This window comes from Phoxinus phoxinus, assembly GCF_949152265.1.
Source record: "Phoxinus phoxinus genome assembly, chromosome: 2".
Classification (NCBI taxonomy): Eukaryota; Metazoa; Chordata; class Actinopteri; order Cypriniformes; family Leuciscidae; genus Phoxinus; species Phoxinus phoxinus.
In genome coordinates, this window is record NC_136877.1 from 40,214,436 (window position 1) to 40,241,450 (window position 27,015).

The 27,015-nt window shown below is 38.9% G+C and overlaps 3 protein-coding genes across 10 annotated transcripts; 1 reads left to right on the top strand and 2 right to left on the bottom strand.

Annotated features, from left to right (window-relative positions):
• Positions 1 to 6,502: 6,502 nt before the first annotated feature.
• On the bottom strand, positions 6,503 to 14,179 carry syt4 (synaptotagmin IV). Of its 5 annotated transcripts, none has more exons than XM_079636814.1 (6): positions 13,957 to 14,179; positions 13,768 to 13,871; positions 11,655 to 11,768; positions 10,114 to 10,964; positions 8,913 to 9,033; positions 6,503 to 8,111 (listed from the first exon to the last, which is right to left on the bottom strand). In XM_079636814.1, the coding sequence occupies exons 3-6, from the start codon at positions 11,686 to 11,688 to the stop codon at positions 7,801 to 7,803; spliced, it is 1,317 nt and encodes a 438-aa protein (XP_079492940.1). In that variant the 5' UTR covers positions 11,689 to 11,768; positions 13,768 to 13,871; positions 13,957 to 14,179; the 3' UTR covers positions 6,503 to 7,800. The 5 variants fall into 5 exon arrangements, with proteins under 5 accessions (XP_079492940.1, XP_079492941.1, XP_079492942.1 ...); XM_079636818.1 differs by lacking the exon at positions 13,957 to 14,179 and having other exon boundaries at positions 6,997 to 8,111; positions 10,114 to 10,157; positions 10,338 to 10,964; positions 13,768 to 13,906; XM_079636815.1 differs by lacking the exon at positions 13,768 to 13,871 and having other exon boundaries at positions 13,957 to 14,177.
• vbp1 (von Hippel-Lindau binding protein 1) lies at positions 14,102 to 20,481 on the top strand. Its single transcript, XM_079636986.1, has 6 exons — positions 14,102 to 14,364; positions 14,650 to 14,774; positions 15,016 to 15,082; positions 17,508 to 17,606; positions 18,017 to 18,155; positions 19,491 to 20,481. The coding sequence occupies exons 1-6, from the start codon at positions 14,284 to 14,286 to the stop codon at positions 19,565 to 19,567; spliced, it is 588 nt and encodes a 195-aa protein (XP_079493112.1). The 5' UTR covers positions 14,102 to 14,283; the 3' UTR covers positions 19,568 to 20,481.
• A 780-nt stretch (positions 20,482 to 21,261) lies between these two features.
• Positions 21,262 to 26,722, bottom strand: rab39bb (RAB39B, member RAS oncogene family b). Of its 4 annotated transcripts, none has more exons than XR_013800413.1 (4): positions 26,295 to 26,722; positions 25,218 to 25,444; positions 21,911 to 22,414; positions 21,262 to 21,494 (listed from the first exon to the last, which is right to left on the bottom strand). XR_013800413.1 is itself a non-coding variant. In XM_079636942.1 (3 exons), exons 2-3 carry the CDS (start codon positions 25,430 to 25,432, stop codon positions 21,988 to 21,990), a joined length of 642 nt encoding a protein of 213 aa, XP_079493068.1. In that variant the 5' UTR covers positions 25,433 to 25,444; positions 26,295 to 26,707; the 3' UTR covers positions 21,262 to 21,987. The 4 variants fall into 4 exon arrangements, 2 of the variants coding, with proteins under 2 accessions (XP_079493068.1, XP_079493069.1); XR_013800414.1 differs by having other exon boundaries at positions 26,486 to 26,680; XM_079636942.1 differs by having other exon boundaries at positions 21,262 to 22,414; positions 26,295 to 26,707.
• Between the last annotated feature and the right edge of the window lie 293 nt (positions 26,723 to 27,015).

Sequence of the window (27,015 nt, forward strand, 5' to 3'; positions counted from 1 at the left end):
CTGTTTAACTTTTCGGCCTTCCCCAATCTCTCTTTATCCTCCCTGACAGTCAGACATGTCTGTTGATCTTGTCATTGCAACTCGATTTCTGCACTCTCACGAATGCTTCAATCAAAACTAACAGTGCAAACACAATGCAAGTAAGAGATTTATTGTGCAGTGTAATAACGGGAGTTTTGACGAGTCCAGAACTCGCGCTGTGTGATTGACAGCTCCAGCGTTTATAAAGGGAGAGTTCTTTGATCGCTTTCTGTATGTAATAACAGATTTTTTTCCTGCTACTCAGAGAAACAAGGGCGGGGGCCAGTGGGCGGGGCCAAAGACGCGATGATGTAGAAGTAGGCCTTTATCTGATTCTGCAGATCGCACTATTAAGTCATAATGTGACAAAATCCCAAATGAGTCGTCTTCTGAGCTTGGTTTCAATAAAAGCTGTTTTTGGACTACAAGGAACTTTTGAGTTCTGAAACTTTATTGTACAATGAACTCTTACATACCAAAAGCTCATGGAAAATTCCTTTAAAAACCTTTAAAGTCATAAAAAGTTATTAAAATGCCTTTTACAAGGTTTTTGCAAGAATTTTGCAACCTTTGCAAGAATGGCAAAGATTTCCTTTTGCAAGAATTATTTTAAATTCTATTTATGTCATCATTTGGCGATGGAAATTCTGTTCTTTAAAATTGTTTTCCTTAAATAAATCTTTATGATCCCAACTCACAGATCAGTATCAGAACACATGCAGATCAGCCTTGGAGGGCAATCTGGGGTCCAGAGTGTTCATAAATGCAGAGGGGACAAAGTACACAACTTCCTTACTTGAATGAAAGTACAGATACTACTAGTCAAATATTACTTTGTCACAAGTAAAAGTTGTAAACTTGTTTTTAAAAGTTCTTAAGTATCAAAAGTAAAAAGTAAATGTCAATGTATTGTTTTATTATTGTTGCATTGTTTTATGTAATACTTAAAGTACCTTATGCCTCTGAATGCCTCATATCAGTTTCAGTAGTGGGATTGAATGTGAGATCGAATAAGTGCACTCAATAACGTCCACAATGGTTTCGAACCCCAAATGGCTGTTCCCTCAAATAGTGCCCTATTTCAAGATTTTTGGCTTTTAGTATGAATGTGTTAGCCTTAATGTTACTGTATAATTCGAAAATCAGGTTAATGTCAGAATCCAATCAATCCAGATTGACATTAATCTCCAACATTGGACAGGCGTTGCATTGTGTGAATATCTGGTGTATTATTTTCTTTATTCCATTTTTTTTATTAGACCTCTGTGTAAATGGAAAAAAGCCCATAATTCCGGAGTTGTGTTCATTTGCTCTCTCTCTCTCTCTCTCTCTCTCTCTCTCTCTCTCTCTCTCTCTCTCTCTCTCTCTCTCTCTCTCTCTCTCTCTCTCTCTCTCTCTCTCTCGCTCTCGCTCTCGCTCTCTCTCCCTCCTTTCATCCTCTCATTTTTCTGGTACATGGTAATGTGCTTTCCTTGGAAGCGATTTCTGCCTGGAATTCAAATCACACACTATCATTATCAGAAGACTTATTTACCGATTATATGTGTGTGTGCTCAGCTGTTTGTGTGCTGGTACACCATCCATCATGTCTCCCAGCGTTTTGTGGGGCGCAGCAACAATTTGTCATGTCACACTCCTGCCAGTTTGATTTTGGCCCGCCGGGCATACTTTCTCCCTGTCACGACTGCTCCCTCTTTTTCTCCCTCCCTCCATCCATCCTCCCTCCCTCGTTCATTCACCTTCTCCGTCTCCATAACAACCAAAGGAGTTTAGCCTTGACAGTTTGGTGTAGTGGTGTCTTTTCTGAGCCGTGTTCAGAAATTCATACTCACAGTTTCTCAGGTGCAACTGCTCAGTCTTGTATTCACTGAGGCTATCAAGCAAAACTCCCTTGCCTAGGCATCTGACACACACACACACACACACACACACACACACACACACACACACACACACACACACACACACACACACACACACACACACACACACACACAGACAGTATTTTTTTTGTGCTGATACCCCCTGGAGTGGGATGGGTTCATCTCTGAAAACTGGATCATGGCGGTCACTGAGACATGACACCTAATGTGTGTCTGTGTGTCTGGACAGGTTTTGTCAACATCTTGAGGACCAAATGTACCCACAATGATAAAATCACATATACGCTGTGTTGAGCAGCCAGCAGTCAACAAGGAAGATGTCTTAAAGAGATAGTTCCCCCAAAAATGAAAATTCTGTCATCATTTACTCACCCTCAAGTTGTTCCAAACCTATGAATTTCTTTCTTCTGTTGAACACAAAAGATGATATTTTGAAGAATGTGGGTAATCAAACAGTTGATAGGCCCCATTGACTTTCACATTATTTGTTTCCATTTGTTCCAATATATTTTGTATTCAGCAAGATTTGGAACAACTTGAGGGTAAGTAAATGATGACAGATTTTCTTTTTTGGGTGAACTATTCCTTTAATAAAGATGATGTATAATAAATAAGTAAAAACCCGGAAAGATTTGTGTGCGATTTAGAGGATAGTTATTCCTGCAGCTGAAGGCTTACCTCAGCTGAATTTATTTGATAAAAAATACAGTAAGTAAAAGTAATTTTGTCAAAAAATAATGTTGTCTATTTTACAGTAATATATTATATGATTTATTCCTGTGATTGCAAATCTGAATTTTCAACAGTCATTACTACAGTCTTCAGTGTCTCGCCATCCTTCAGAAATCATTCTAATAGGCTGATTTAGTGGTCAAGAAACATTTTCACAGTATTACTGTTTTTTACTTTATTCAACCTCAGTCCCAACCAATGTGTGTATGAGAGGAAAAATTATCAACTAAACTAATGTGTACAAAATTATGCAGTATACACATGACATGTACACAACTAACATCAATAAATCATGGAAATTCAGTATTTGTTGTGGGGAAAATGTTGCATTGAGATTTTATGCAAATATATATATATATATATATATATATATATATATATATATATATATATATATATATATATATATAGAGAGAGAGAGAGAGAGAGAGAGAGAGAGTGGATGGATGGATGGATGAATGATGGATGCATGCATGCTATTGTGTTTTTCATCTGCCATCTTGGATTTTGCCAAAGATTTTTAGCCAAAATTAGTTACTTCAGAAAACAGCATTTCTTTTAACCAACAATTTGAGACAGTCTTTACATTTATGCTGTCTAACTACAATTGTTACATCCAACCATTAATCCATTTGCAGAGTTCTATGTTGTTAAAAAAGTCCTCATCTAGCCAACAGCTAGAAGGACTCATCCAGTCAGTAGCAGACAGAGGACCTCATGCAAATGAATTCATATCCAGCCACTCTTGTAAAAGGTCCCCAATTAAAGCTGTTATTTATATATTTCTTTGAGAGTGTGTGTTGGGAAAGAAGAATAGGAGCCCTTAAAAAAGGTTCTGTGGTTCTTTAATTGTCATTGCTGTTGAAGGTCGTGTAGTTTTAGCTTTATGAGTCAGCATGCTCCTCCAGTGGCCCATCATGCACCTGGACACATTCACCTGTTATTAAGACAGTTAGGCCAACCGTGAATCAATTTAATTCATTCATGCAGTTTGTCACTTTTTATAGCCAGCCCATTTCAACCATTTCAAAAGCACTTAATTTTCCCAATAGAAAATAAGAGGCTCTTATAAAAAATGTTTTCTTAAAGTCGTCATGAAATCAAAATGGAGACTTCTTGTTTTTTTATGTACTGCAGTATTTATTAGAAATGATTTATCCATGTAGCCTATATCATTATTTGTTTTTACATTTGTATGCCCTTGTTATCTTCTCTTCTCTGATGACGTGTTTACTGGCATGAGGGCAGGACAACCTGTCACTCACATGACATCACTACAATAGCAAACCACAATGATCCAACAATCCAATCAATTAATTTCAAAATCCACAAAGTCCAGTCCTACATTTTATACATCATAATAGGGAAGAAAATACTATCGCAACTTATGTTTCACGCCGACTTCAATGGTTCACAACAGAGTTTTTCTTGTTTACTTATTTAAACAAATGATTTATTTATTCAGATAGCCTACATTAAAAAGCAGTTTTTTTTACTCAACCTGAGGCATTATGGTAAGATTGTGATTATGATATTTTTTCAGATTTGGCTGGAAATGTAATCATTTCTATAAATGCAGAAGGTTTAATTGCTCATATGACATATTTTGATATGCGCATTGTAGGACATTCCGGAGAGAATAAAAATAATGGAAAAACATTTCCTGACATGCTTCTCCAAAAACCTGGTGACTTTGCAGGACTTGGGAATATTTTCCCAGTCTTGTTTGCAAAAAAATTCCAGGTCTGTAAAAATACAAACGCATCTCCTGTGCACAGCCCTCTTCAGGTCTGCTATTTTCTGTAGCAAAAATCGGTAACATACTTGTAGTTTTTGTGCACAGGTGCAACATGACCAACAAGTACATGTGTGTCATCAGAAAGGTGTGTGTGTATGTGTGTGTGTGTGTGTGTGTGTTCTTCAGCCCATATCATAGTGGCCCTTTTCTTTTCTGTGCTTTAATCTTATTTTCATTCATTTAATAATTTATTTCTTGACGAGACAGACATCGGCTGCTCTAAATACCAAAAAGTCAGAGACCCAACCTCACGTGTCTCACAACCTCTCTCTCTCTCTCACATCACCCTATATTTCATCTGCTTTCTCCAGAGAACACAATGCTTGGCAGAATCAATGTTCTCTCCTTTTTTATCTTTCTAATTCTCTCCCTTTGCCTTTATCTCTCTCCCTCTATTTCATTTCCACCTTGTTTTTGTCTTTCAGTTTATGACTATTTCAGTTTTAACTGTTCTCCAGACAGAAAACCATCCTCTTCCACTTGTACTTTGTATCCCTTCATCTATTTATTTCATGTTCTCTCACACTTTTAAGTTCCTCACTCCCCAGTTTTATTTTATTCTTTGTTGGCAAGAGAAATGAAAGCACTTTTGTGTTGTAAAAGTTTAGACAATAACCTCCTTGCCTCATTCACTCGCTCTCTCTCTCCCAGCCAGGAGACAGCAATCCTTCATTTGTCGTTCCATGAAACACTGCCTCATTTAAAATGCATTTCCATTACATCTGAGCACTATAAAAAATCCCAGCGTACACACACACACACACACACACACACACACACACACACACACACACACACACACACACACACACACACACACACACACACACACACACACACACACACACACACACACACACACACACACACACACACACACACACTCACTCACACACACACACACACACACACACACACACACACACACACACACATAAACGTCTGAGCTGATTCACAGCTTGATGTTGCAGCTCCCGCAGAGCTGGACTGAACAGGGTGGGGATTTGTGTCTGACTGCTGGAGGTGGTCTCTAATGTGGACATTGCTGGTCTTTTCAGATGTTAGCTTTGTTCCAAAACCTAGTGAGTTGAACTGTCTTAGGCGTCTTATACGGACATAGGAGTTTACTGGCCACATCTGCATCTTTCCCAGTGCTCTTTATGCTGACCTATTCTCTGATGTATAACAGCAACTGATGCATCATTGTATTGCCTGACGTCAGAACTTCAGTCATCTCATACATTAACTGGCCTGCACAAGACACACACACACACACACACACACACACACATACACACACACACACACACACAGGCAGGTCGAAAACGAAGAGCTCGTTGAAGACGGGGTTGGGGGAACACTTTTTCACATACACCTTTTTACTATTCCTGTGCCATGACAATTTCCCTCTCTCTACCTTTTCTCTCACTCTTTTGATATTTCTCTACTCACATCAGTGTCACTCTCACTGTGAGATCTACAAATTTGACATGAAATGATCTTTCGTTTACTTGTCATTGTCATGCACACAAACCTCTGTATATAGGTATGATCTCCCTTTTATCACACTATTTTCCTTTATTAATCTTCTGTACATGCAATGTAAATAAATTTGACTGAAATCAATAAACACGACAGCCTGTGTGTGTTTATTTGAGTGCATGAGTGTCATTTTAAGTGTCTCTCAGCTTCTCTTATTCTTGTTGCTCTAGTCTTACAAATGTGTGTGAACCTTATGAGGTAATTCACTATTTATGGTAAGCGTGGGTGCTCACGCGTGTGCTAAGTAACACATGTTTTTTAGAAACGTGGAGCACTGACACACCAGTACTGTACTCAATGGACTGACGTCGATGCCTAGTAATAGAGCTTAAGCTCATTTTGCCACAGATCCAATGAGAAACAGAACATTTAGGCCCTTGATATTCTAAGCCTCATCCCACCCGCAGGTTTTGTAAGGACGGAGTTCTTCCTGATGTCATACATCAAAGGACTTTAACTCCTGCTGACTGTCCTCAAATAAGGAGGGAGGAAACATACACTATCATTCAAAATAATCCTCTTGTAATCTCATCAAGGCTGCTTTTATTTGATACAAAATACAGTAAAACAGTAATATTTAAAATACTTTTTCTAATTTAACATATTTTAAAATGTATTTAATTCCTATGATGGCAATGTCACACGATCCTTCATAAATCATTCTAATATGCTGATTTGGTGCTCAAGAAAAATGTCTTATCATCATCATAAATATTGAACAAATATAGCAAAATTCTGGATTCTTTGACAAATAGAGAATTCAAAAGAACAATATTTGTTTGATATATATTTTGTAAAATTATAATTATCTTTACTGTTAATTTAATGCATCCTTGCAACATAAAATGATTACTTTTTCACATCATCTCTCTCTTTCTCTCTAATGTCAATTACTATTATTGATTTGACTGTGACGCAGAACCACTGACTCAGACTTAGTCATCACAGTAAATAACATTACAATCTAATGGAATGAATTTAGATTAACTAAATGACACAGGAGACATACAATATTTCTTTCTCAGAACTTGATGTTTTATAGTAATACACATATACATCACTTCCACCGTTGTGCTCACAGTGAAGAGAACAACACTCTGTCTCACACACTCCACTGGAACTGAACTAACACACACATACACATTTATATACAGAACACACACAGATACACGCACACACGCTCACATTCACACATGTACACGCACACTGCATGCGGTCCTGTTCAGTTCGTGCAGTCGTCCTGCTTTAACACATCAGTCTCTGCTTGTTTGTGCCTAATTTAGGCTGCTTCCACACCATGTTAACTTACAAAAACGTCAGGCAAAAAATGCAAAAACAAACCAAAGTCGAGAAATCAAGTATAAAAGGAAGAGATTAAATGAGTTTCAACGTCAGAATAAACAAAAGATAGAAGCATCTTTTAAAAAATAAACAGGTCATTCAGTTAATTTACATCATCACATTACCAGGATTATCTTAATTGTATCGCATGATGGAGTATTATTAACAGTGAGTAGAGAAGAACAGCAATAGCAACATGACATTCTGTACTGCACAAGGTGGTGATCGATCAGGTTTCGAATGAAGCATGAAGAAAAAGCGCCATTGGGCATCTGAGACAGTCTTTGGAATCAATAATTGGCCGGGTTCAGCTGGCGCCTCCCCCTTTAGAAGAAGCCCCACCCCAATGATATGACTTGTATGACTGAGATCAGTTGATTGACAGATATTACTCGCGACAAGTCCACAGTTCAAATCCTGCCCACTCAACCATGAATTCCAATGACAGTTCCTGGGCATCTGTCAGCATGGCGACCAGCAGAGCTAGTCTTCGGACAGCGCGTGCCACTTGGCGATCTGTCGGCGCGGGTGGTCGCAGATCTCGCGCCAGTGCTCGCCGGCGGTGCCGGGGGACGAGGTGCCGAGGAGGAGCCGGCCGATGACAGGTGTACGAGACGTTCTGTCGGAGTCCAGCAGGAGGAGCTCCACGCTGGTGTCTCGCAGGCCGTCTTCCGAGGGCAGGTCGAAAACGAAGAGCTCGTTGAAGACGGGGTTGGGGGAACACTTTTTCACGTGCGTCTTCTTCTTACACACTCGCTTCTTCCCCTGGAACAAGTTCACCTTCACGTAAGGGTCTAAAAGAGATGGGAGATAGAGAAATAAACAGAGTGAGACAGAAATCAATACTTCAGTCGATGTGCAGGAAATGATGTATTGTGCACTGGGAGATCACATCTCTGCTGTACGAAGGGTTTCATAAGTGTCCGACACATTGATGTACTAATCAGGGTTATTAGAACTCCAATTAAACTGAAAAGTAAACTTAAAAACAAAAACTTAAGCTTATTTTATTTCAGCTAGTAGACAGGGCAACATTTCCATATTCACTTACTGTAGTTTAACTTGATGCATAAAATATTATAAAAACTATATAGACATTTAAAAAAACTAATAAACGAAAAAACTATAAAAAATGCCAAAACCGCACAATAAAATGACTAAAACTATCAAATGAAAATGAAAAATATAAAAACTAATTCAAAATATTAAGAAAAACTATAATAGTATCTCTATCTATCTATCCATCCATCCGTCCATCCATCCGTCCATCCATCCATCCATCCGTCCATCCATCCGTCCATCCATCCATCCATCCATCCATCCATCCATCCATCCATCCATCCATCCATCCATCCATCATCCATCCATCCATCCATCCATCCATCCATCCATCCATCCATCCATCCACCCATACATCCATCCATCCATCCATCCATCCATCCATCCATCCATCCATCCATCCATCCATCCATCCATCCATCCATCCATTCATCCATCTATAAAATAGACCATATAATAGACCTAAAATGCACTATATTAAGCATGATGCTTCTGCTAATGACCACCACTATCTGCCCCACACACTCTGACCTCACCTGAGGGTCCGCTGGAGTCAGCCTTGGGCAGGTGACGGGCTTTCAGTACCACCACAGTCAGAGTACTGGTGGTAGACTGATAACACAGGGACAGAAGGAGCTCTCCTCGACCAGCACTCCTCTACAGATAAAGATAAAGAGGAAAGACATTTATTTTCATGTTTTTCTCTGGTTTAGACACAATCAACATAACACACCCCAAAAAGGTTTCTTTTATTATGTCACGTCTGAGCAACTAACCCTAGGCAGGTTAGAGCGGGCAAACTTCAAAACAGTGCCTCATTGTTACGAGAAACTGACTGTGAATCATTCCCTTGGCACAACACCAATGTATGACTCCAATTATGTGTGAACATGGCAGCATGTTGCCCTGGCAACACATCAGCAGGGTTCTGCTGCTGCCACGGCGATGACTTCCAATGTCTCTCAACCGATGAAGCATAATTGTGTTTAACTATATGCAGTCAAAGTCACCAATGAAACATAATAGTCTTCCCTTCATCTCAAATGGGGTGAATTCTTATGTGCATAACAGTAACATTGTGTTGCCAAAACAAGATTTTGTCAAAGATGATGACTTCTGCCCTGTTCACTAGGCTATGTTTTAAATTAGTAGCCTTCCACATACTTTTAAAGTCTTTTGTGCATGAATGAGTGCATTAAATGTGACAAGAAAATTGGTTCTTTGTGAACATGTTAGTACAGTTATTATAAGCCTGAATACTAAGTAAGTCTGTAAAGGCAGACGTTTTTTGTTGCTGTGAGTGGTCCATTAGATGGTCAATTAAAAATTAACAAGCTGTGGGCCTTAAGATGGATGGCAAAGACTAATTATTGACCCAAATGGAAAAACAGACACACACCATTAGTTGTTTTCTCTTTCCATGCTTGGGTGTGTCATTGACTGCCCACATTAAATAAGACCAAACTATCATCTCAGTTGTCACATGAGCTGGGACTGGTGTGTTAAGACCTTAAAAAAATTACCAAAATCTCAGTCCTCTACCAAAGGTACAGTACATGTATGTGCTTTCAAATTAAACTTAGCTGTGCAATCTATGAGAGCATGCATAAATATATACATTTAAACGATATAAATGTAAAAATTAAAAATGAATATATCAAATAATAACAGTATAAAAATTATATATATGGGTTGTAACAGAGAAATACAGGAAACTATAATTAAAGCTGTTCTTACCCTGACATTCCTTTTAATAATGTCCCGGCTCATGAGGACCCGCCCTTCGGACAAGTCGATGTCAGCCAGAGGAACGAGGGTCTCTCCGATCACCTCATCACGTGAAAAGCGGTCGAAGCTCAGCACCATGAAGTGCAAAGCCAGCTGGGAAACCCGTGTATATGGGATTCCGTAGAAGCTGAAGGTCTCGTCGAAGGCCGGGTCCAGAGTCTTCCGGAGGACACGTGTCTTCACCTTGTGCTTCTTCTCAGGCAGCAAGGTCAGCTTAATATATGGGTCAGAGGTCAACGACTGTTCATCCGTGGGGGACAACCCATGTGCTTCCTTGATGTGAACCATGAAAGCCTTCTTCTCAAAGTTGTACTCAACTGAAAAGAAGAGAGTCCCCAGGCCACCATCTTTGTCCTGAGATTTTTCCACGGCCGGTGTTGGTGTCTGACTGGATAGGATGCTTTCTGGAGTACCAGCATCCTGATTACCACACGGCCCAAGAGACGGGATGTCCAGGTCTGGGGAACTGCGCACTTTCAGTTGGAGAGTAGGTGGCTTGGAGGTAAAGTTTCCATTAAGATCTCGATTCTCCAGGTCCAGATGGAGCTCTGGCCGCCCACCATTGGGACTGAGGGTCTGTTTTCCATGGACTTCGGGTGTCTTTTCTCCTCCAAACTTTTTCTTTCCATTCAGGCTTTCAGGATAGATGTCAACCCCCTTCAGCATGTGGACGAACTTATAGGGTGGGGTCTTGTTATTGGTCTTGTTGGCTTTGCGCTGACAGCAAATCCATGCAAAGATGGAGACGCTGAAGACCAGGCCAAACACACTCACCACTGCCACACTCACAGGAACCTCCGCTGTGAATAAAACAGGAAATTGAGGGGAGGGGGGAACAATAATATATATTTAGATTTTTTTTTTTAGATATATGTAGTTTCATTGTTGCCATGAAATATTAAAACACATCAACCAGGAAAGGAATACGGAAATTATATAAAGTTATTTGCATCATAGGCAACTGACATGTGTTGATGTTAACAGTTGTAGCAAACAATGCAAAAGAAAAATAATGCCACTCCTAAAATATAAAATCATACTATATAGGCCTACTATAAAGGACTGTAAATATCGAGTTGGCCATGAAAGCCTGAAAAACCACAATCATGTGGTAGTGCAGTAGTGTCTGGGAATATGGAAATTTCCGTTTTCAAGGTGGGTGCAGCACCTCTGTGTTGAATTAGCTAAGGTGCTCTGTCAGCCTTATTTTGTCTTTCTTTCAGAAAACAAATCAGTACTCTTCTGTGATTATTAAGTAATCGTTGAAAGCTGCTGACAAGCATCTCAACGCGTTTCAAACATTTTCATACACCAGTGATGTCATAGGCTACTAATAGAGCACGCGCCTATTTATGTCTGTGCCCGCGCATCAGAGAAATCATCACTGAGCCACATTACGTTTCCAAAAATGTAATAACAGATTAAGATCTTTAACCATGCACAAATAAGGTTTGTTCACCGACTATGATAAATAACAACCATTTACTTACCGAAATGTTCTTCTTCTGTCGTCACTGGAGCCATTGTATGCGCGCGCTCTGTCCAAGGTCCTGAAAAGATGCTTCCACGATTCTTCACCGCACGTTACACTCGCCCGTCTTTCGCTTTAGGCGGAGAGAGACACAAGATTGAATAATTTATTGGTTGTAGTAGATTAAAAATTTACGCCTGTTTATTGTTGTTATACAAAACAGAACTAGCAAGATTTTCCTCCTTTCCCAGAGGTTTCTTCACACCCGCCCAGTGCTGATACTCGCTGCGCTATGAATGTGCCTGAAAAGCGTCGCCTCCCCAATCCTTCTCTCCTCTAGTGAGTTCATCGCTTCTGACGCAGTTCTGACGAGCACAGCATCTGAAATCACTGCCCTGCGCACTGATCAGGCCTGTTAATCCTTCTGATTGTCAAGAGTTTTACGGCTTGTGTTTTATCAAACGTGTCTGAAGAAGTTCCAGGTGAAATGGTCTTTGCAGTGGGTCTATTAACGGGGAGAACTGAGTTGATGACACAATTTCATTGTATGTTTCCTGGAAGTTACATTTTATCAGATAACATGGATAAGCAGTATGCCTCAATGAAATCTGGTTGCACACTTAAAAAACTGGCAGTGGACCTGTTTTTATTTTGTTCTTTTGCCAGCAATGTATGTAGGCCTATTTAATTTGGAATTGGTAACGTCCCTGTCATCTACATATTTCAGTCTTAATTTAATATGTTTATTATTCATGCTCAATTAAAATATGCTTGATGGTGTCACCTTCACATCTTTCTTAATCAGTTTGAAGTTTTATTTATAATCAGTAGAGTCCATAATCAATAGTAATCATTTAAAATAGAAAGAGCCCTCACCCTTTTCAGCATGTGTGGTGGTGACTCCAAATAAATAGTATATTAGATATTCTAAGTAAAAATTATTCAAAATGTAAACTGACATCATATTTCTTATTTTGTTAATAAGTATCTTATCTCCTCAACTCTTATTGAAGATATTGTTAAAACATCTGGAATCATACAATTATTTGTGGTTTAGTTCATGGTTAATTATTTCCATCTACATTCCTAGTTTATATTCACCAAATAAAGGAATAAAAAATAACAATCTTTTTTATCATTACAGCAGATGTATCCAAGGAAATATTATGTCTTGCCTAGATATGAAGGGGCCTTTGAATTGACAATGTTGGAGTCAAAATGTTTGAGAGCCACTGGTTTAAATCAAGCCATATAAACTTGTCCATCTTGTAAACATATCCATCTTGTAAATACTCTTGATTGTAGATGGACACTGATTTCAGCAACAGCCACATTGGAATAATGTGCTTTTCTCTGTGAAAACACAGCTGCAACAGTATTCACTCGTCAACAGAACCTCCTGTCCTGCCACCCTTTACACAGACTGCGATGACACGTTTCTACAGTTATCAACATTGCAAATCTACTAAAGTTTTTCATATTTAATTTTTTACAAACATTTACGTAATACACATAACGATATTGTGTATTACCTGATTGTCAGTCAATAAAAACACGATTTAACGATGCGAGGCTGTTTCTAATACAACGGCTAGTGTAGTAAAGTCACGGCAAATTGGACATTTTTATCTTTTCTGACGAATGTGATTGTCACGATTCTTCACGACAGAGTGATGAACACAACTGCGGGAGTTTATTCAGGGCTACACCTGTAGGCTAAGTCTTTTTCCATGACAGGCATGAAAAAAGGAAAGTCCTTTCAAGCTAGCAAGAAGGTGTAGGCCTATATCAAACACAAACAAGGCTATTTACACGTCCTCGGCCTGGGATTCTGGCAATGCAATATCTGTGAGCTTTACAAAGTATTTAGTTGATAATTTATTATATGCATAATTGTATCATAATAATATTTGCATTTGATCGAACGTGCATGTATAATGTTATGTTTATCCACTAATAATAAAAAAACTACTGATTTCCCAACTGCATATAATCCTACTCGTGCTACTTTTTCCCACATCTTTCTATGGCAGACATAGAGTAGTATCATAGACAGTATGAGTAGTATGCGATTCCGAATTCAGCCCTATTTTAGTACACACACTAGCTCGTGCGCAGACTCACTTACTCACTTGCAATGCACACAGTGGAAGGTGGCAGTAACAAAACACGTGTCTGTCTGAACCTCTTGTATCCTATTGTTTTAGTAGGCAGAACAGAGACCTGACCCTGACCCCTGAAATTGAAGATAAATGGTTATTGTATTTATCGATTGTTTTTTTTTTTCACACCAAATGTATTAGATCAAACTTCAGGCGTACCACCCACTGCATACGTCACGGCCACCGCCTCGTGCTCTTTCTTGGGGTCGTTTGGGCAACACTGACATCTGCAGGCTGATTTGTTAAGTGACGAAGCGTACAAAACACTCACTAAATTTGAATAATGTACTGAATTTGAACATCAGGAACATTTCGAAGCACGATTAATGAGAATAAAAAAATATGAAAAAAATAAAAACATAGGTGGACCCATGGACATCACGGCTTAGAGGCAGATTCCTTTACTTTTATTATGCAGGCAGCGCTCGTCGTGCGTAAGAGCAACGGGCGCGTGCGTCAAGAGGAAGAGCCGCAAGTCTCTCCAAAATGGCGACGACCATAGAGAGTGGCAATGCAGGAGCTGCAAATAAGAAAAAACACCTCGGAATCCCCGAAGCAATATTTGTGGTCAGTGGGAAATATGACATATAGTTCATTTTCATGTCCGTATTGTCGATAGTTTCCCGTGAAATCTCTGTGTTATTGTGTTGGTTTTTAAACGGCTTTCTTAGATAGAAAGCGCCCTGCTCTTCTCCTTATAAGGCTAACGTACAGGCATTACTTGCTTATGTCTTGATGGTGCAGTGAGCGTTGAGTGACACTTAAAACATGATTAACCAGAAATGAAATACTTGATAGGATAAATGCATCAATGAAGCTCTTTAGATGCTAACTATTACTATGGTTCTGTAGGAAGATGTGGATGCCTTCATGAAACAGCCAGGCAATGACACAGCAGACGCCGTGCTGAGGAAGCTGGATGAGCAATATCAGAAATATAAATATATGGAGCTCAATCTGTCTCAGAAGAAACTCAGGTTTGACTATGATTCGTTTTAGTACATAGAGTACATACAGTAATGATTAGTTTCTGTGACAATTCTAAAGGATGCTCTGCGTTTGTATTGGTTTCCTTGCATTGTTGTAGACTACTGCTGTCCTTTAAATAAACAGTGATTTACTACTGCGTTTAATAAATCTAACTTGTATCACACAGAGTAAAGATAAAATATTGTTGCTGAATTTACTAGAAGCTGACATGTTTTTGGTCTTTCTCAGGTTGAAAAGCCAGATTCCACAAATCAAACAGACGTTAGAAATTCTACGGCACATGCAGAAAAAGAAGGTAAGCCCATCACTCCTTTAAGATCAGTTTTAACTCCTATATCTCCATACATGTGAATAGATGGAGGGACGCTAATCAAAGATCAACTTTCTGATTCCTAAAAATATTGCTTCTAAATGAGTTGCCCCATTCCAATTCTTTTACTTGTACTAGCCTATGCCCTAAAAGTGTGTACTCTTATTTAGAAAATAGTGTGTAGCAGAAGAGTATGCAAGTTCACCCTTTCTTTTAGCTGAATGCATGTTATAGATCTTATTGTGGTCTTTCGCTACTTTTGTTGTATTGTTATTTTAACATCCTCGTACACACATTCCACTTTTCAGTTAATTTAATTTATGCTACTCAACAATTCTTCTTACTGTATTGGAAAGAAAAGAAGTAGCACATTGATCTGCCAGTCGTGGGTCTTGCATGCAAATTTAACAATGTTGTTGCAGGTTAGAAATTAATGACTCAAACCCTTTTATCTTGCATGTCTTCCACGTTTGTAGGTCTTTAATGCTCCTCCAAAGTCCTCCATAGGCCTTATTCGCAAACACCGGAAGTAGCTAACTGCGACCATATTGTTGACATGACATCTGTCCTGTCTGTAGCCGCACGCAGATTTTAGTTGAGGGGAGCCGTAGCCTAATGGCTTCATCTCGTCGGTATCAAGAGAAGATAGGCTTGATTGGCGTGGACCCATATCAAATAGACCCAATAGCCTTAAGTAAAGATTCGTCCTTATTGCCAGCCGTAACTTATCCGGATATTTATTCAGAGCTGCCAACTCTCACGCATTCACCATGAAGCATGTCACGCCACACATCAGTTTTCTCACGCACAGAAAAATCGCGACGCAAAGAGGACACGGAGACCGACAGACTAGAGAGAGCAGTTGATCTAAAAAATCTCAGCTCTCAGGTTCTGTCACTTTTATTACGAAATTCAAACAATAAATACCGTTTTGGCGCTTGTAAATGTGACGCGACAGATCCCTATAGCGGCACGTGAACCGATCATCTCTAACGTTAGCTAGTAAATAAACACAAATTGACAATGTTGAAAGACACAGTACAACTTACCGAAATGTATATTCCTCATACATAATATCGACCAATCAATCAAACAAAGGGGTCAATAAAACAGCTGGAGAACAATTATGTCACATAACATTTAGCCTACCTCAGGAAAGCCATTTGATGACCATAATTTGTCTAGAAAAAAGAGCTATAGAGTATTTTGCTAAATATGTGTACTTTATTACATATTATATTTTTACTTGTATCATTAAAGTTATAATAAAAAAACGCATATCTCTCTGTATGTTTACAGCATTAGGTGAGTTTTTTTTTTTTGTAAGTCGATTGTCGAGTTCACGCGCGTGATCATAGGTAACTAAACCTATGCGCGTGAACTCGACAATCGACTACTTTGGACTTCGACCGAAAACAGGATGTAAATACAGGTATTTGCGCTGGCTGAAATAACATAATTTTTATTCATATCTTTCACATCTACTGCAGTCAGATTCATCGTGTTCACTCTGAAGGAATCATCTAACATGGCTTGGCACTTGTAATGAAACATTAAGGATGTTAAGAGGCTAAAAGCAGGTTTAAAACTCGCCCCATTGAAGTCAACAGGGTGCAAATTTTAAAAAGAGGATAACACGGTGTAGACAGCACTCCAAATTTACAAAAAAATTAGCTCAATGTTAAAATTGACCGGAGTTCTCCTTTAAAGTCGGCATAAAATTATGGAGAGGAGATGGAGAGGAGGAGCGCTCAAGTAAAACCCTGCCCTCTGTTCAATATTCCGTTTCACTCGGAAATGTGTCATCACTTGAGAAAAGTCGTTTGCAACTTCCGGTTCACGCGGACTTTTAATCAAGCCACAAGTCTCTCCTGCGCTGGCTCAACTCCTCTGTCTCCTTCCCTTCATGTTTTCTGACAGTCGGTATCGCATAAAAACTTCTTCTTGCTGTTGTTAGAACAGCAGTGTAGTACACAACACACCATCGCACTGTTTAAAAAAATAAATAATAATACAGCGATAATACCATGGATAATACCGACCCTGCCTCGCTTGTCAATTGACAGACTGACAGTTGCCGTGGGTTCTATGTCAACAACATGGCCGCCGCGAACATTGATGATGTAGATTGAATAAGAACTATAGGTTGTGGTTAATATTAGCCTAATATTTGAGTATTCATGGATCTAAAATTCAAATCTGCACTCACTGTGAATATCCGTGTACTTTTTGGACACTCATTTCCAAATACTATAATTAGGGACACACTAATTCTAATTTCCATTTAGGATGGATAATATGCTTAATTGGATGCTGCAAGTGTTTTGTTCTTTGTCATTTTCAATCACTCTTGCACTGTCTCTTCGTTTTGTTTGTTTTTCTGTTCTGAATTATCTATGTCCAATCACAGGACACTACAGATCCCATGGAGACACATTTTCTGTTGGCTGATAACGTCTATTGCAAGGCCTCTGTCCCACCCACAGATAAAGTGTGTTTGTGGCTTGGGGTAAGTGTTGATTGCTGTATCAAAAATCTAAATTTGGTCCAATTTACTTTTTTGGACCAATAATTACTTTTCATGTCCAATAATTTCCTGACTGATAAAATCAAGCACTGTTTTAATTTGTGTCATTGGCTGCACCACTTAATAGAAGTAAAATGAGTTGTGAACACCATATCACGTTGACTTTAATATTCCTGTTTTGACATCATTGATGATCACTGCGTAGTGCGTATATATTTGAACATGTGAAATGTATACCAATAAACTTGTACTTCAATAAAATATTTCTGCTCAAGGACAAGCACTCAAGTAACTTTTTGGGCTTGAAAAACTTTCATGTTGATAATGTCCAGAAACATGTCTTTAATTGTTATTATGAAAACTTGCTTATGGGTATTGTTTTTGTTCATTAGGCTAATGTCATGTTGGAGTATGATATTGATGAGGCTCAGGCGCTGTTGGAAAAAAACCTGGGTACAGCTTCCCGTAATTTGGACTCTCTGGAAGAGGACCTTGACTTCCTCAGAGACCAGTTCACAACCACTGAAGTCAGTATCCTTAAACCATGGCAAATATAGAGAATCAGGTTTGAATGAATAATTTTCCATAGTGCTCATTGTGTTTGATTAGTCCTTTACTCAAAGTATTTATTTGTATTATCACAGTGAAAACACTTCCACCAAAAACACACACACACACACACACACATATATATATATATATATATTTTTTTACAAATATCATGTGTGACATGATTGAATGAAATTTGTTTTATACATTCTGACTGTTACCTCAAAAGCCAGCTTGTGATTGCATAAAGATTCTGAATTAATGACTTCAGTTGGTAAAATATTCTCAAAGCTATGAGTATGACTTGACAGTCATGTTAATTACGTTATTGGGCTCTCATATCAGTGGAAATGCAGGCCATTTGTGAGAGAGATGAGATATGTTTCCAGCCACCGATTTTTAATTTTCTAAAAATGATAAAAATGTGCATACAAAACTTATGCACTTAATTGAGGCTGATAAAGAAGAATAACTCAAATTGCTTTGCCTCAACAGAGGATGTGATTGGATAACTGGACTAACCAGTGGACCAGTTTCGTTGCACATAATCTCAAACGTTGGCTTGATCATTCTGAAATGCCTGAGCCAAAGTCTGTCATTAAAATTATTTGGTTTAATTCCCTCCCAGAAGCATCTCCCATGATTTTATTCCCAAACACCAGGCATCCGAATGCAAGATAACATGACGTTTATTGCGTTTCGTCTGCTCACTCTGAGATGCAACATCCATTTTTATTACAGATATTTTGCTCCAATTTCCCCTGAAGAGACGATTTTGTTCTCTTGAACACATCATGGAAATTATTCCATGATTCGCAAATGTTTTATTCAATATTTAAATTTTCCGCACAAGTTAAATACGCAACTTTGGATGGAAAAATAAAATAGCTATGGACAGATGCACTGGCTCCAACACTATTGGTGGAAAAGGGGTAATTGTGTTTGTCATAGCTGTAATGTGATTGAAACTGTTAATGTTTATCAATGCGGATATTTATGTAGATGTCGTGTGTTGCTTATGTGATCATTGAGTGAATTTTGCTTAGGAATATTCCACATCATATTCTCTGCCTCAGCAAACTCTCATGGTTTTTAATGGAATGACATCTGTAGATATCTTTCAAGAAAGAACTCATTCAGGCAAATCAGAGACAGGCCATAAGTGCCACCTGTTCTCACCACCTGTTAGGATCTGTTTAGTGAAAGATTTGTTGACTTGTCATCTAAGTGGAACATGTTCCTCCTGGTAACGGAGTAAGGAAAAAAGCCGAAATAACTTTCCAAAGTTTTCAGATACACCTTAACCACTACTCACAGATATGGCTCGTGTTTACAATTGGGATGTCAAGAGAAGGAGCAAAGACAACCTCCTCAAATCTGCTGAGCAGTCATAGAAAAGGAGGCCTAGTTCGGTCCCACCCCACTCGAATTCCTTCCCCATCAGAAAATTCACCAACATCTATCTGTTTGCACCAACTGTTATCTGTTGATTTGTTACTTTTTAAAGTATTTTTTCAAGTAAAAAGGTGAAAATCATCAAACAAAATAATAATGGTAGTTTTTTTTGTTTTTTTTTATGATGAATTATTCGTTTTTTCAGATGGGGGTTCTCTCCAAAGGGTCTACACATTTGTCTTCCTCTGTGCCCTTTTTCCTTTCATTTGATGTTTGGTAAACATTTGCAATTTCAGTTCTGTTAAAGCTAAACTGTAAAGCTGAACTCCTATGGTCTTATTTCTTTCTGTGGGATTTGTCTTGCCATGTCTTGGTGAGATCATTGTCACAATGCAGCATGCAGAATATCAGGGGGACATCATGTTTCATTCAATAACCTCCTTCCTTCTCCACTTCCCTTTTCCTCCTCTGGTGTCTGTTTTTTCATCTCTTGTCCTTCATCTGTGCTCATTTGTCACATTGTAGCCATTAAACACTGAACAAGGAACTAATAATGAAGCGTTTTGAGAAGGCACAAAATCGATGAGCTGGTCTGTGTTTTTAATCTGCGTAGCTTTTTATAATTCCTCGTCTGATTGAGGTTCTGGCAGTGAGCGAGATGAATAAGATTTGAGTGCAACTAATTAAATATGTGCCTGCAATTCTGTCCCTTTCTTTCAATCTTTGGCAAGCACTTGTGCATTACTGAAACTACTAATTTTGTGTTAAACTTCCATTGCCTTTCAATTACATTCTTCTGGAGCAGCTGCAGCACAACTGATAATCCTCATTAAACTGTAAAAGGACCCCAAAATAGTGGGCAGAATGTAGATATATTGTATAATATGCAACAAGAACATATTTAACATGTTACTTTAATCTGTAGTACATTTCAAGTTCCCCTTGATAAAGAGGTACAGAGTCAGTAGTGTTTGTACAGCCAGTCCTTGCAAATCCACATCAGCATCAAAAAAAGTTTAAAGAGCGAGCAAGTGGTCAACACAATTCAAAATCTTTTGGTCCTTCCCTGAGACCCTGTTTCAGCCATGTTTAGAAATGGCTTCATTTGATCCAAAAATGTGACAGATTAACTACTCAGCCAATTGTGCACAGTTATGGACAGTCATCTCCAATCAGATTTGAGAAAGTGGCTATGGGTTTATTTTGTTAGGGATGAGAGTGAAAGTGAAGAGCAAGTCATTTCAAAAAGTAAAGATGCTATAGATGAATAAAGTAATGGTTAAATACATGGCAATGCAAGCTCTATGGATACAGAATATATGAACGTGTATAAAGGCCCTCACTGGGCAGTGTGGAAACCTAAAGGAAGAGCTTGCTTTTTTTCACATTAGATAGTACAATCACAAGCTGTAACATCAGAAACACTCTTTGGGATAAAAGGTGTAAAAGATGTACCTAATAACAGATTAAGGTTTATTTGTAATTCTGGTGAGCACCAGAGGCATCTTGTGGTAATGTGTGATAAGTGAAATGTTATTGTAAAATAATGCACAAATTGAATAATCCATCTGGGGCTCAAGGATGTATTATTTTAAGTAGTCCCTTATGGATCTTCACATTAGATCATTAAAACAAACCTCTTGGGTGATGCTATGGACTATCATTCCATCTTGAGTGACATACTTGTCTCACACCACAATTAAAATTGTAAATCTAGTTTTGGTTGATATGGGAATTATTCAGAAACATTACAGGTCATGGTTTTTCAGTCTTGGAATTCTTCATGTAGTATATTGCATTTTATCTCCTTCCTTTTGTCTTTCTTGTTGCTAAAAGTCAATAATCAGACACATCACACCTCCAGCAATCACATTTTTTCAAGTCTGAGATCTTTGAGTCACCAGAAATGGGTATCCCAGCATTCATCTGTGAAGTAAGCAAGTTAAACTTCTGTTAGTCTTTTATCTCTCCCATGATCAAAATCAGTAGAAGATACCTGGAGCTTAGTCCCGGATACGGGAGATATCCAAAGCTAAAACATCTTTATTTGGGAAGTTAACTTTCGTGGCTCAATAGAATAATGGCAGGTGTGCAGATACAGTTAAAGTGCAGATATAGTTCTGACTGGCCTTTTCGGTATGGGTTCTGCAATAGGTTATTTACTAACCTTACATTCTCAGCAGTCAACAGAGTTCATTTTGGCCATATACAAGATCGTGTGATTAGGGAAATGAGCAAAGTAGTATAGAAAAGTGAAGCAATAGGGCATGGTGGGACTCAATTAGGCATTCAGCAGGCAGGAAGGGGATGATGATGTCATAATCAGGGAGTTGAAGACTGACCCTGTGATTGGAGGAAGCGTTTCTTTTGTCCACCAGGGCCCAAAGGTTTGATAGGTACCAGGGTGGTGATTGCCGACTCAACAGAAACATCTACGATCACCCTTTGTCACTTCTTCTGACGAATGCACCACGTTTGGTACGAACCCGCTCTTCACTCCCTCCCAGCCTTCCTGGATGGTAATCTCCCCACTCTTTACCAGCTCGAATATATCCCGTGTTAGCTCCGTAAATGCCCTCTCCACATTTATGGCGTCACGTGCTGAAGTTTCCACATAGCGCATGCCGTAGGCAGCCGCTAGCTTCTCAGCCTCTTGCCGGCTCACCTGGCGCTGTGGTTCCAGATCACATTTGTGGCCGACCAGCAGGAAGACAATGCTGTGGGGCTGCACGTGGCTGCGTGCTTCCTCTAGCCACTCGTGAACGTTCTGGAAGGAGCGACGGTTGGTTATGTCGAAGAGCAGCAGACCTCCCACAGAGTTACGGTAGTACGCTCTGGTAATAGACCTTAAGAAAGCATAACAGAATGAAATAATGTTCTTGAATTTGAATTGAGGTAAAATACAATTTAAATGTTAGGTAGCATTACATATAGTATGAATTGTAAATTCACCCCATCTATTTTCTAAATGCACATTGTTGATCTGACTGATGAACAATTTATCCATGCATATGTTTATTTTTTAGTTTGACCTCATTATTTTTTATTAAAATGTCAACTGGATGTTCAGAAGAAAAAAAAAATTATTACCAAGAGTGATTGCACACACAAGGAATTTACCTTGGTATTGAAGCTTCCAGTTCACACATAACTATAACAAAACGCATAACATTTAACAATAAAAAAGTTTAAAGGCACAGGTAGGTTTAGTCAGAATAAGCATTTATAGATTATGAAGAACATATTAACAGTATTGTGAACAAAAATATGAATAAATAGGACTAAATTAATTTACAAGGATATTGCACAAAAAAGTGTGGTATTGCACTTGGAAGGCATTTAACTGTTCAATAAAGAAATAGCCTGTGGGAAGAAACTGTTCCTGTGACTAGATGTTCTAGTGCCTAGTGATCTGAGGCGCCATCCAGAAAGGTGTGGCCAGGGTGAGTGGAGTCTGTGATGAATTGACTTTGCTCTTTTTCTCACTCTGGAAGTGTACAGGTCCTGGAGGGTGGGCAGGGGGGCACCAATAATCCTCTCCGCAGTCCGGACTGTCCGTTGTAGTCTCCTGATGTCTGATTTGGTGACTAAACCAAACCAGACAGTTATAAATAAACACATGACAAACTGAATGACAGCTGAGTAGAACTGTGGCAGCAGCTCCTGTGGCAGCAACCTCTGCTGGTAGTCAATGTGATTGTCCCAGTTTTGGTGCCCAGGAACCTGAATGACTCCCCTGCTGCCACCATGCTGCTTGTGATGGTGAGTGGGGGGAGTGCTTGGGTGTTCCTCCTGAAGTCCACTATAATCTCCACTGTTTTGAGCGTGTTCAGCTCAAGGTTATAATGACTGCACCAGGAAACCAGTTGTTCGTCCTCTGTTATCCTGATAAGCCAGGTGACGGTGGTGTCATCTGCAAACTTCAGGAGCTTGACTGAGGGGTCTTTAGAGGTGTAGTCATTTGTGTTCAGTGAGAAGAGCAGTGGAGAGAGGACGCAACCCTGAGGAGCACCAGTGCTGATTGGAGTCCTGCATGTGAGTTTCCCTAGTCTTACTAACAGCTGCTGCTGCCTGTCTGTCTGTAAGCTGGTGATCCACTGACAGATTGGGGTGGGCACAGAGAGCTAGGTCAGTTTGGCTGTGAGAAGATCAGGGAGGATGGTATTGAAGACCGAACTGTAGTCCACAAATAAGATCCTTGCATAAGTCCCAGGTCTGTCAAGATGTTGCAGGATATAATGCAGTCCCATGTTGAGTGGAAACTAAAGAGGATCAAGCAGGGGTCTAGTGATGTTCTTCAGGTAGGCAAACATCAGTCTCTCATATGACTTCATGACCACAGATGTAAGAGTGTCAGGTCTGTAATCATTAAGTCCAGTGATTTTGGTTTTTTTGGGGACCAGAATGATAATGGAGTGTTTGAAGCAGCAGGGAACTTCACACTGCTCCAGTGAAGATTCTGTGCAGACTTTTAAACAGGCAGGTGCAACACCATCTGGGCCTAAAGCTTTCCTGGTCTTCTGTATTTTGAAAACTTGGCTCACGTCCTCCACACAGACCTTAAGCACAGATTGAATAGGATCTTCTAGTGGACATTGACAACAACCATGGATTGAACCTAGACCCTGCCCTACATTTTTTTCTTTTTGATAATCTCTTTCGCTTGGTTGTACATCACAATATGGAAGAAAAGATCTGCCGTTACTTGCGTTATGTGATTTTCAAATGAGCAGAAATTCAAATAAATTCATATAACTATCATTTTAACTAGAAAAGCACATTTCACAACAATATGGCTTCAAAAAGCCTTGTTTTATAGTTTTGAAAAAAACTTTAAAAGACTTGAAGATTAAGGTTTATAGGCCTAATATAGATAGATCGACCCGAGAAAGGTATTTATGTATGACAGGAACGGAGAGAACAGGAAATGCAAAACTGCAACAGAAGGCAGAGAAGAAAACAAGCAGGTGAAAAAAACTGTAAAAAGGCATCAGAGTGAGACTGTAAAAGAGGTCTGAGATTGTGTAGGAGTACCACTGGGAACACACTGAGCTGTGAAGGATGCTGAGGGGCCTCTGGAGTTACTGACATCACTTTAAGTTTTAAGACATTTGTGACATTGTAGATGGCAGTGATTCATCAATTATTTCCATTTCCTATAGGAGTTCTACAAAACCTTCTGTTGGTAAAGAGGCCTTTGAGCTGCATTTATTAATAAATAAATATAGACAGTGTCTCTGAATCACCTAAGGTGGAAAATATTTTTTAGTGACGTGTGAATCAGTCTGTCATCAAGTCTGGGAGAAATACATCAGCACGGATCATGTGGATGGATAAGATGATTTATCTAACTGAAACTTAATACGGTTGAGGTTTCTTTTGTGTAAACAACTATTTCACACTGTACAAAGTTAAATATGTAAAATAATGTTACCATTAGCATAAAAATCTTTATGAAGAAATAATCAGTGATATTACTTACATAGACACACTGTATATCTTTAAGGAACTGGGGGTATATAGGATTTAATTTTTTTTAGGTAAACCATCCCTATGAACAATAAATACATATTGGGCAATTATTTACAGAGATGCAGAATCATGAGAAAGGTCTCATGTAACATGATCCAAGATAAAGATTTATAATACCTGAAGCGTTCCTGGCCTGCCGTGTCCCAAATCTGCAGTTTAATGCGTTTCCCAGGTTCGATCTCCACCAGGCGGGAGAAAAAATCCACCCCGACCGTCGGGTCCGACACCTGCGCAAACCGGCCTTCTGTGAATCGCCTGATTAAACATGATTTTCCAACAGTGGAGTCCCCGATGACAATCAGTCGAAATTGGTAAAGCCAAATTGCTTCCATGTCTATTCAGGTCTGTCAAAGCAAAAAGTGGAGAAGTGAATTTATACTGTGAATTAGATAGGCCTACTGCCAAAACATATATGGTTTACAAAGACAAAATTGAAAAGAAAGAGAAACATTCCTTATTTTATTCACCCAAATCAGCTTGACATAAAAGGAGGAAATATAGTAAAGTTCGCTTTAAAGCTGTTGCAATTCATTTATAACCTCATCTGGGAATGCTGTAGTTATAAATATTACAGCAATTACATGATCACGGCATGACAATCATCTCAGTCAACTCTATCCTTGCTCTGCGCAGAAAGGTAGTTGAGGCACAAAATCATCCTTTTAGTCTTTGATTTTAAGGCGTACAGAAATAAGCGTCTGGTGGTTTAAACTTTACCTATCCCTAAAGTTCATCTTAACACGTAACATGTTATAACAAGTACATGAATTAACATGAATACAAGTAAAGTGGGATAACTGGCAAAGCCAAATCCGTGTCCATACTGTTTGGATGAACGTAATGCACTTTTTCAGTAAGAATATAGGCTACATAATAATAAAAATGATTCATCTTAAGTGTCACATTTAACCTAATTACGAAGTAATTTTTAGTCATTTGAGTTTATAGGTCCTTAGTCATATATATGCAGGAAACTCAATACAAACTCTAACAGTTACCAAAATATGAAGCCTGTTAAGATTACTGAGGCTCGCCTGGTGGCTGTGCTAGTCTAGTAGCTGGCTATCGTTGGCCTTGTCATAATAACGAATGTTTCTTATTCTAAATCTACAAAACAGACAACTGTTTAACAAGCGTTGTCTTTGTGTAGAAGCATTTGTGTAAAAGACCCCTTATTCGGCGCTCTTTACTTACGTTGTTTTTTGTTTTTGTTTTGTTTGGTCGTTTCAAAGCTACCAAACGGCAGATTCCATAATCTTTAAAAGGATTGAAGCCTCTTTAGAAACCGCTGGATGAAACGACGGACATAAACTACTCACATAATAGCCTATATCGAATAATAAACAAAACATTCGTCTCTACAGAAAAAAAAAACAGGTGCAAACCTTAACTGCTCCGCGTAGGCGGTCTATTTTGCTTGGATGTTGCTAAATATGAGTCGACGTGTTGTTAAAATGGTCCCTGCCGGGATCAAAGTCGCGTGGAAGTCAAAGATGATTTACGCCTGTCATGTTTTGATCCACGCTTGGAAGATGGAGAAATGTTTGGATGTTTTGTGCTGATGAAATGGAAGCGACAGCAGAAGCATCATATAGCCTGACTCATTCCGCATCAGCACCAGTACCATAAGCCTCCTAATAGCAGCGAAAGACAAACGCGTTTCATACACCCCCATACATTATTCCCTCCTTCTTTTCACATATTTATATTGTTTCGTAAACCATTGTCATCTTGGGAATTCACCATCAAACGAAAATGCTGTTCTTTAAACATTAATCCTAGACTAGGCCTAGGCTACTAAATAGACTAGCCTACACAAAGTATTTATAGCCTATGTTGATGATCAGTATGGGTTTTGAATGAATTAATGAATGAATTAATACATGAATGAATGAATGAATGAATGAATGAATGA

Excerpts from the sequence above, each read along its gene's own strand:
- syt4 (XM_079636814.1), bottom strand. The coding sequence starts at position 11,688 with ATGGCTCCAGTGACGACAGAAGAAGAACATTTCG. Across the intron at positions 9,034-10,113 it reads TTATTAAAAGGAATGTCAGG|AGGAGTGCTGGTCGAGGAGA; the intron begins GTAAGAACAGCT and ends CTTTATCTGTAG. Across the intron at positions 8,112-8,912 it reads TGACTCCAGCGGACCCTCAG|ACCCTTACGTGAAGGTGAAC; the intron begins GTGAGGTCAGAG and ends CATCTCTTTTAG.
- vbp1 (XM_079636986.1), top strand. The coding sequence starts at position 14,284 with ATGGCGACGACCATAGAGAGTGGCAATGCAGGAGCTGCAAATAAGAAA. Across the intron at positions 15,083-17,507 it reads GGCACATGCAGAAAAAGAAG|GACACTACAGATCCCATGGA; the intron begins GTAAGCCCATCA and ends GTCCAATCACAG. Across the intron at positions 18,156-19,490 it reads GTTCACAACCACTGAAGTCA|ATATGGCTCGTGTTTACAAT; the intron begins GTATCCTTAAAC and ends CACTACTCACAG.
- rab39bb (XM_079636942.1), bottom strand. The coding sequence starts at position 25,432 with ATGGAAGCAATTTGGCTTTACCAATTTCGACTGATTGTCATCGGGGAC. Across the intron at positions 22,415-25,217 it reads GCAGGCCAGGAACGCTTCAG|GTCTATTACCAGAGCGTACT; the intron begins GTATTATAAATC and ends TGCTTTCTTAAG.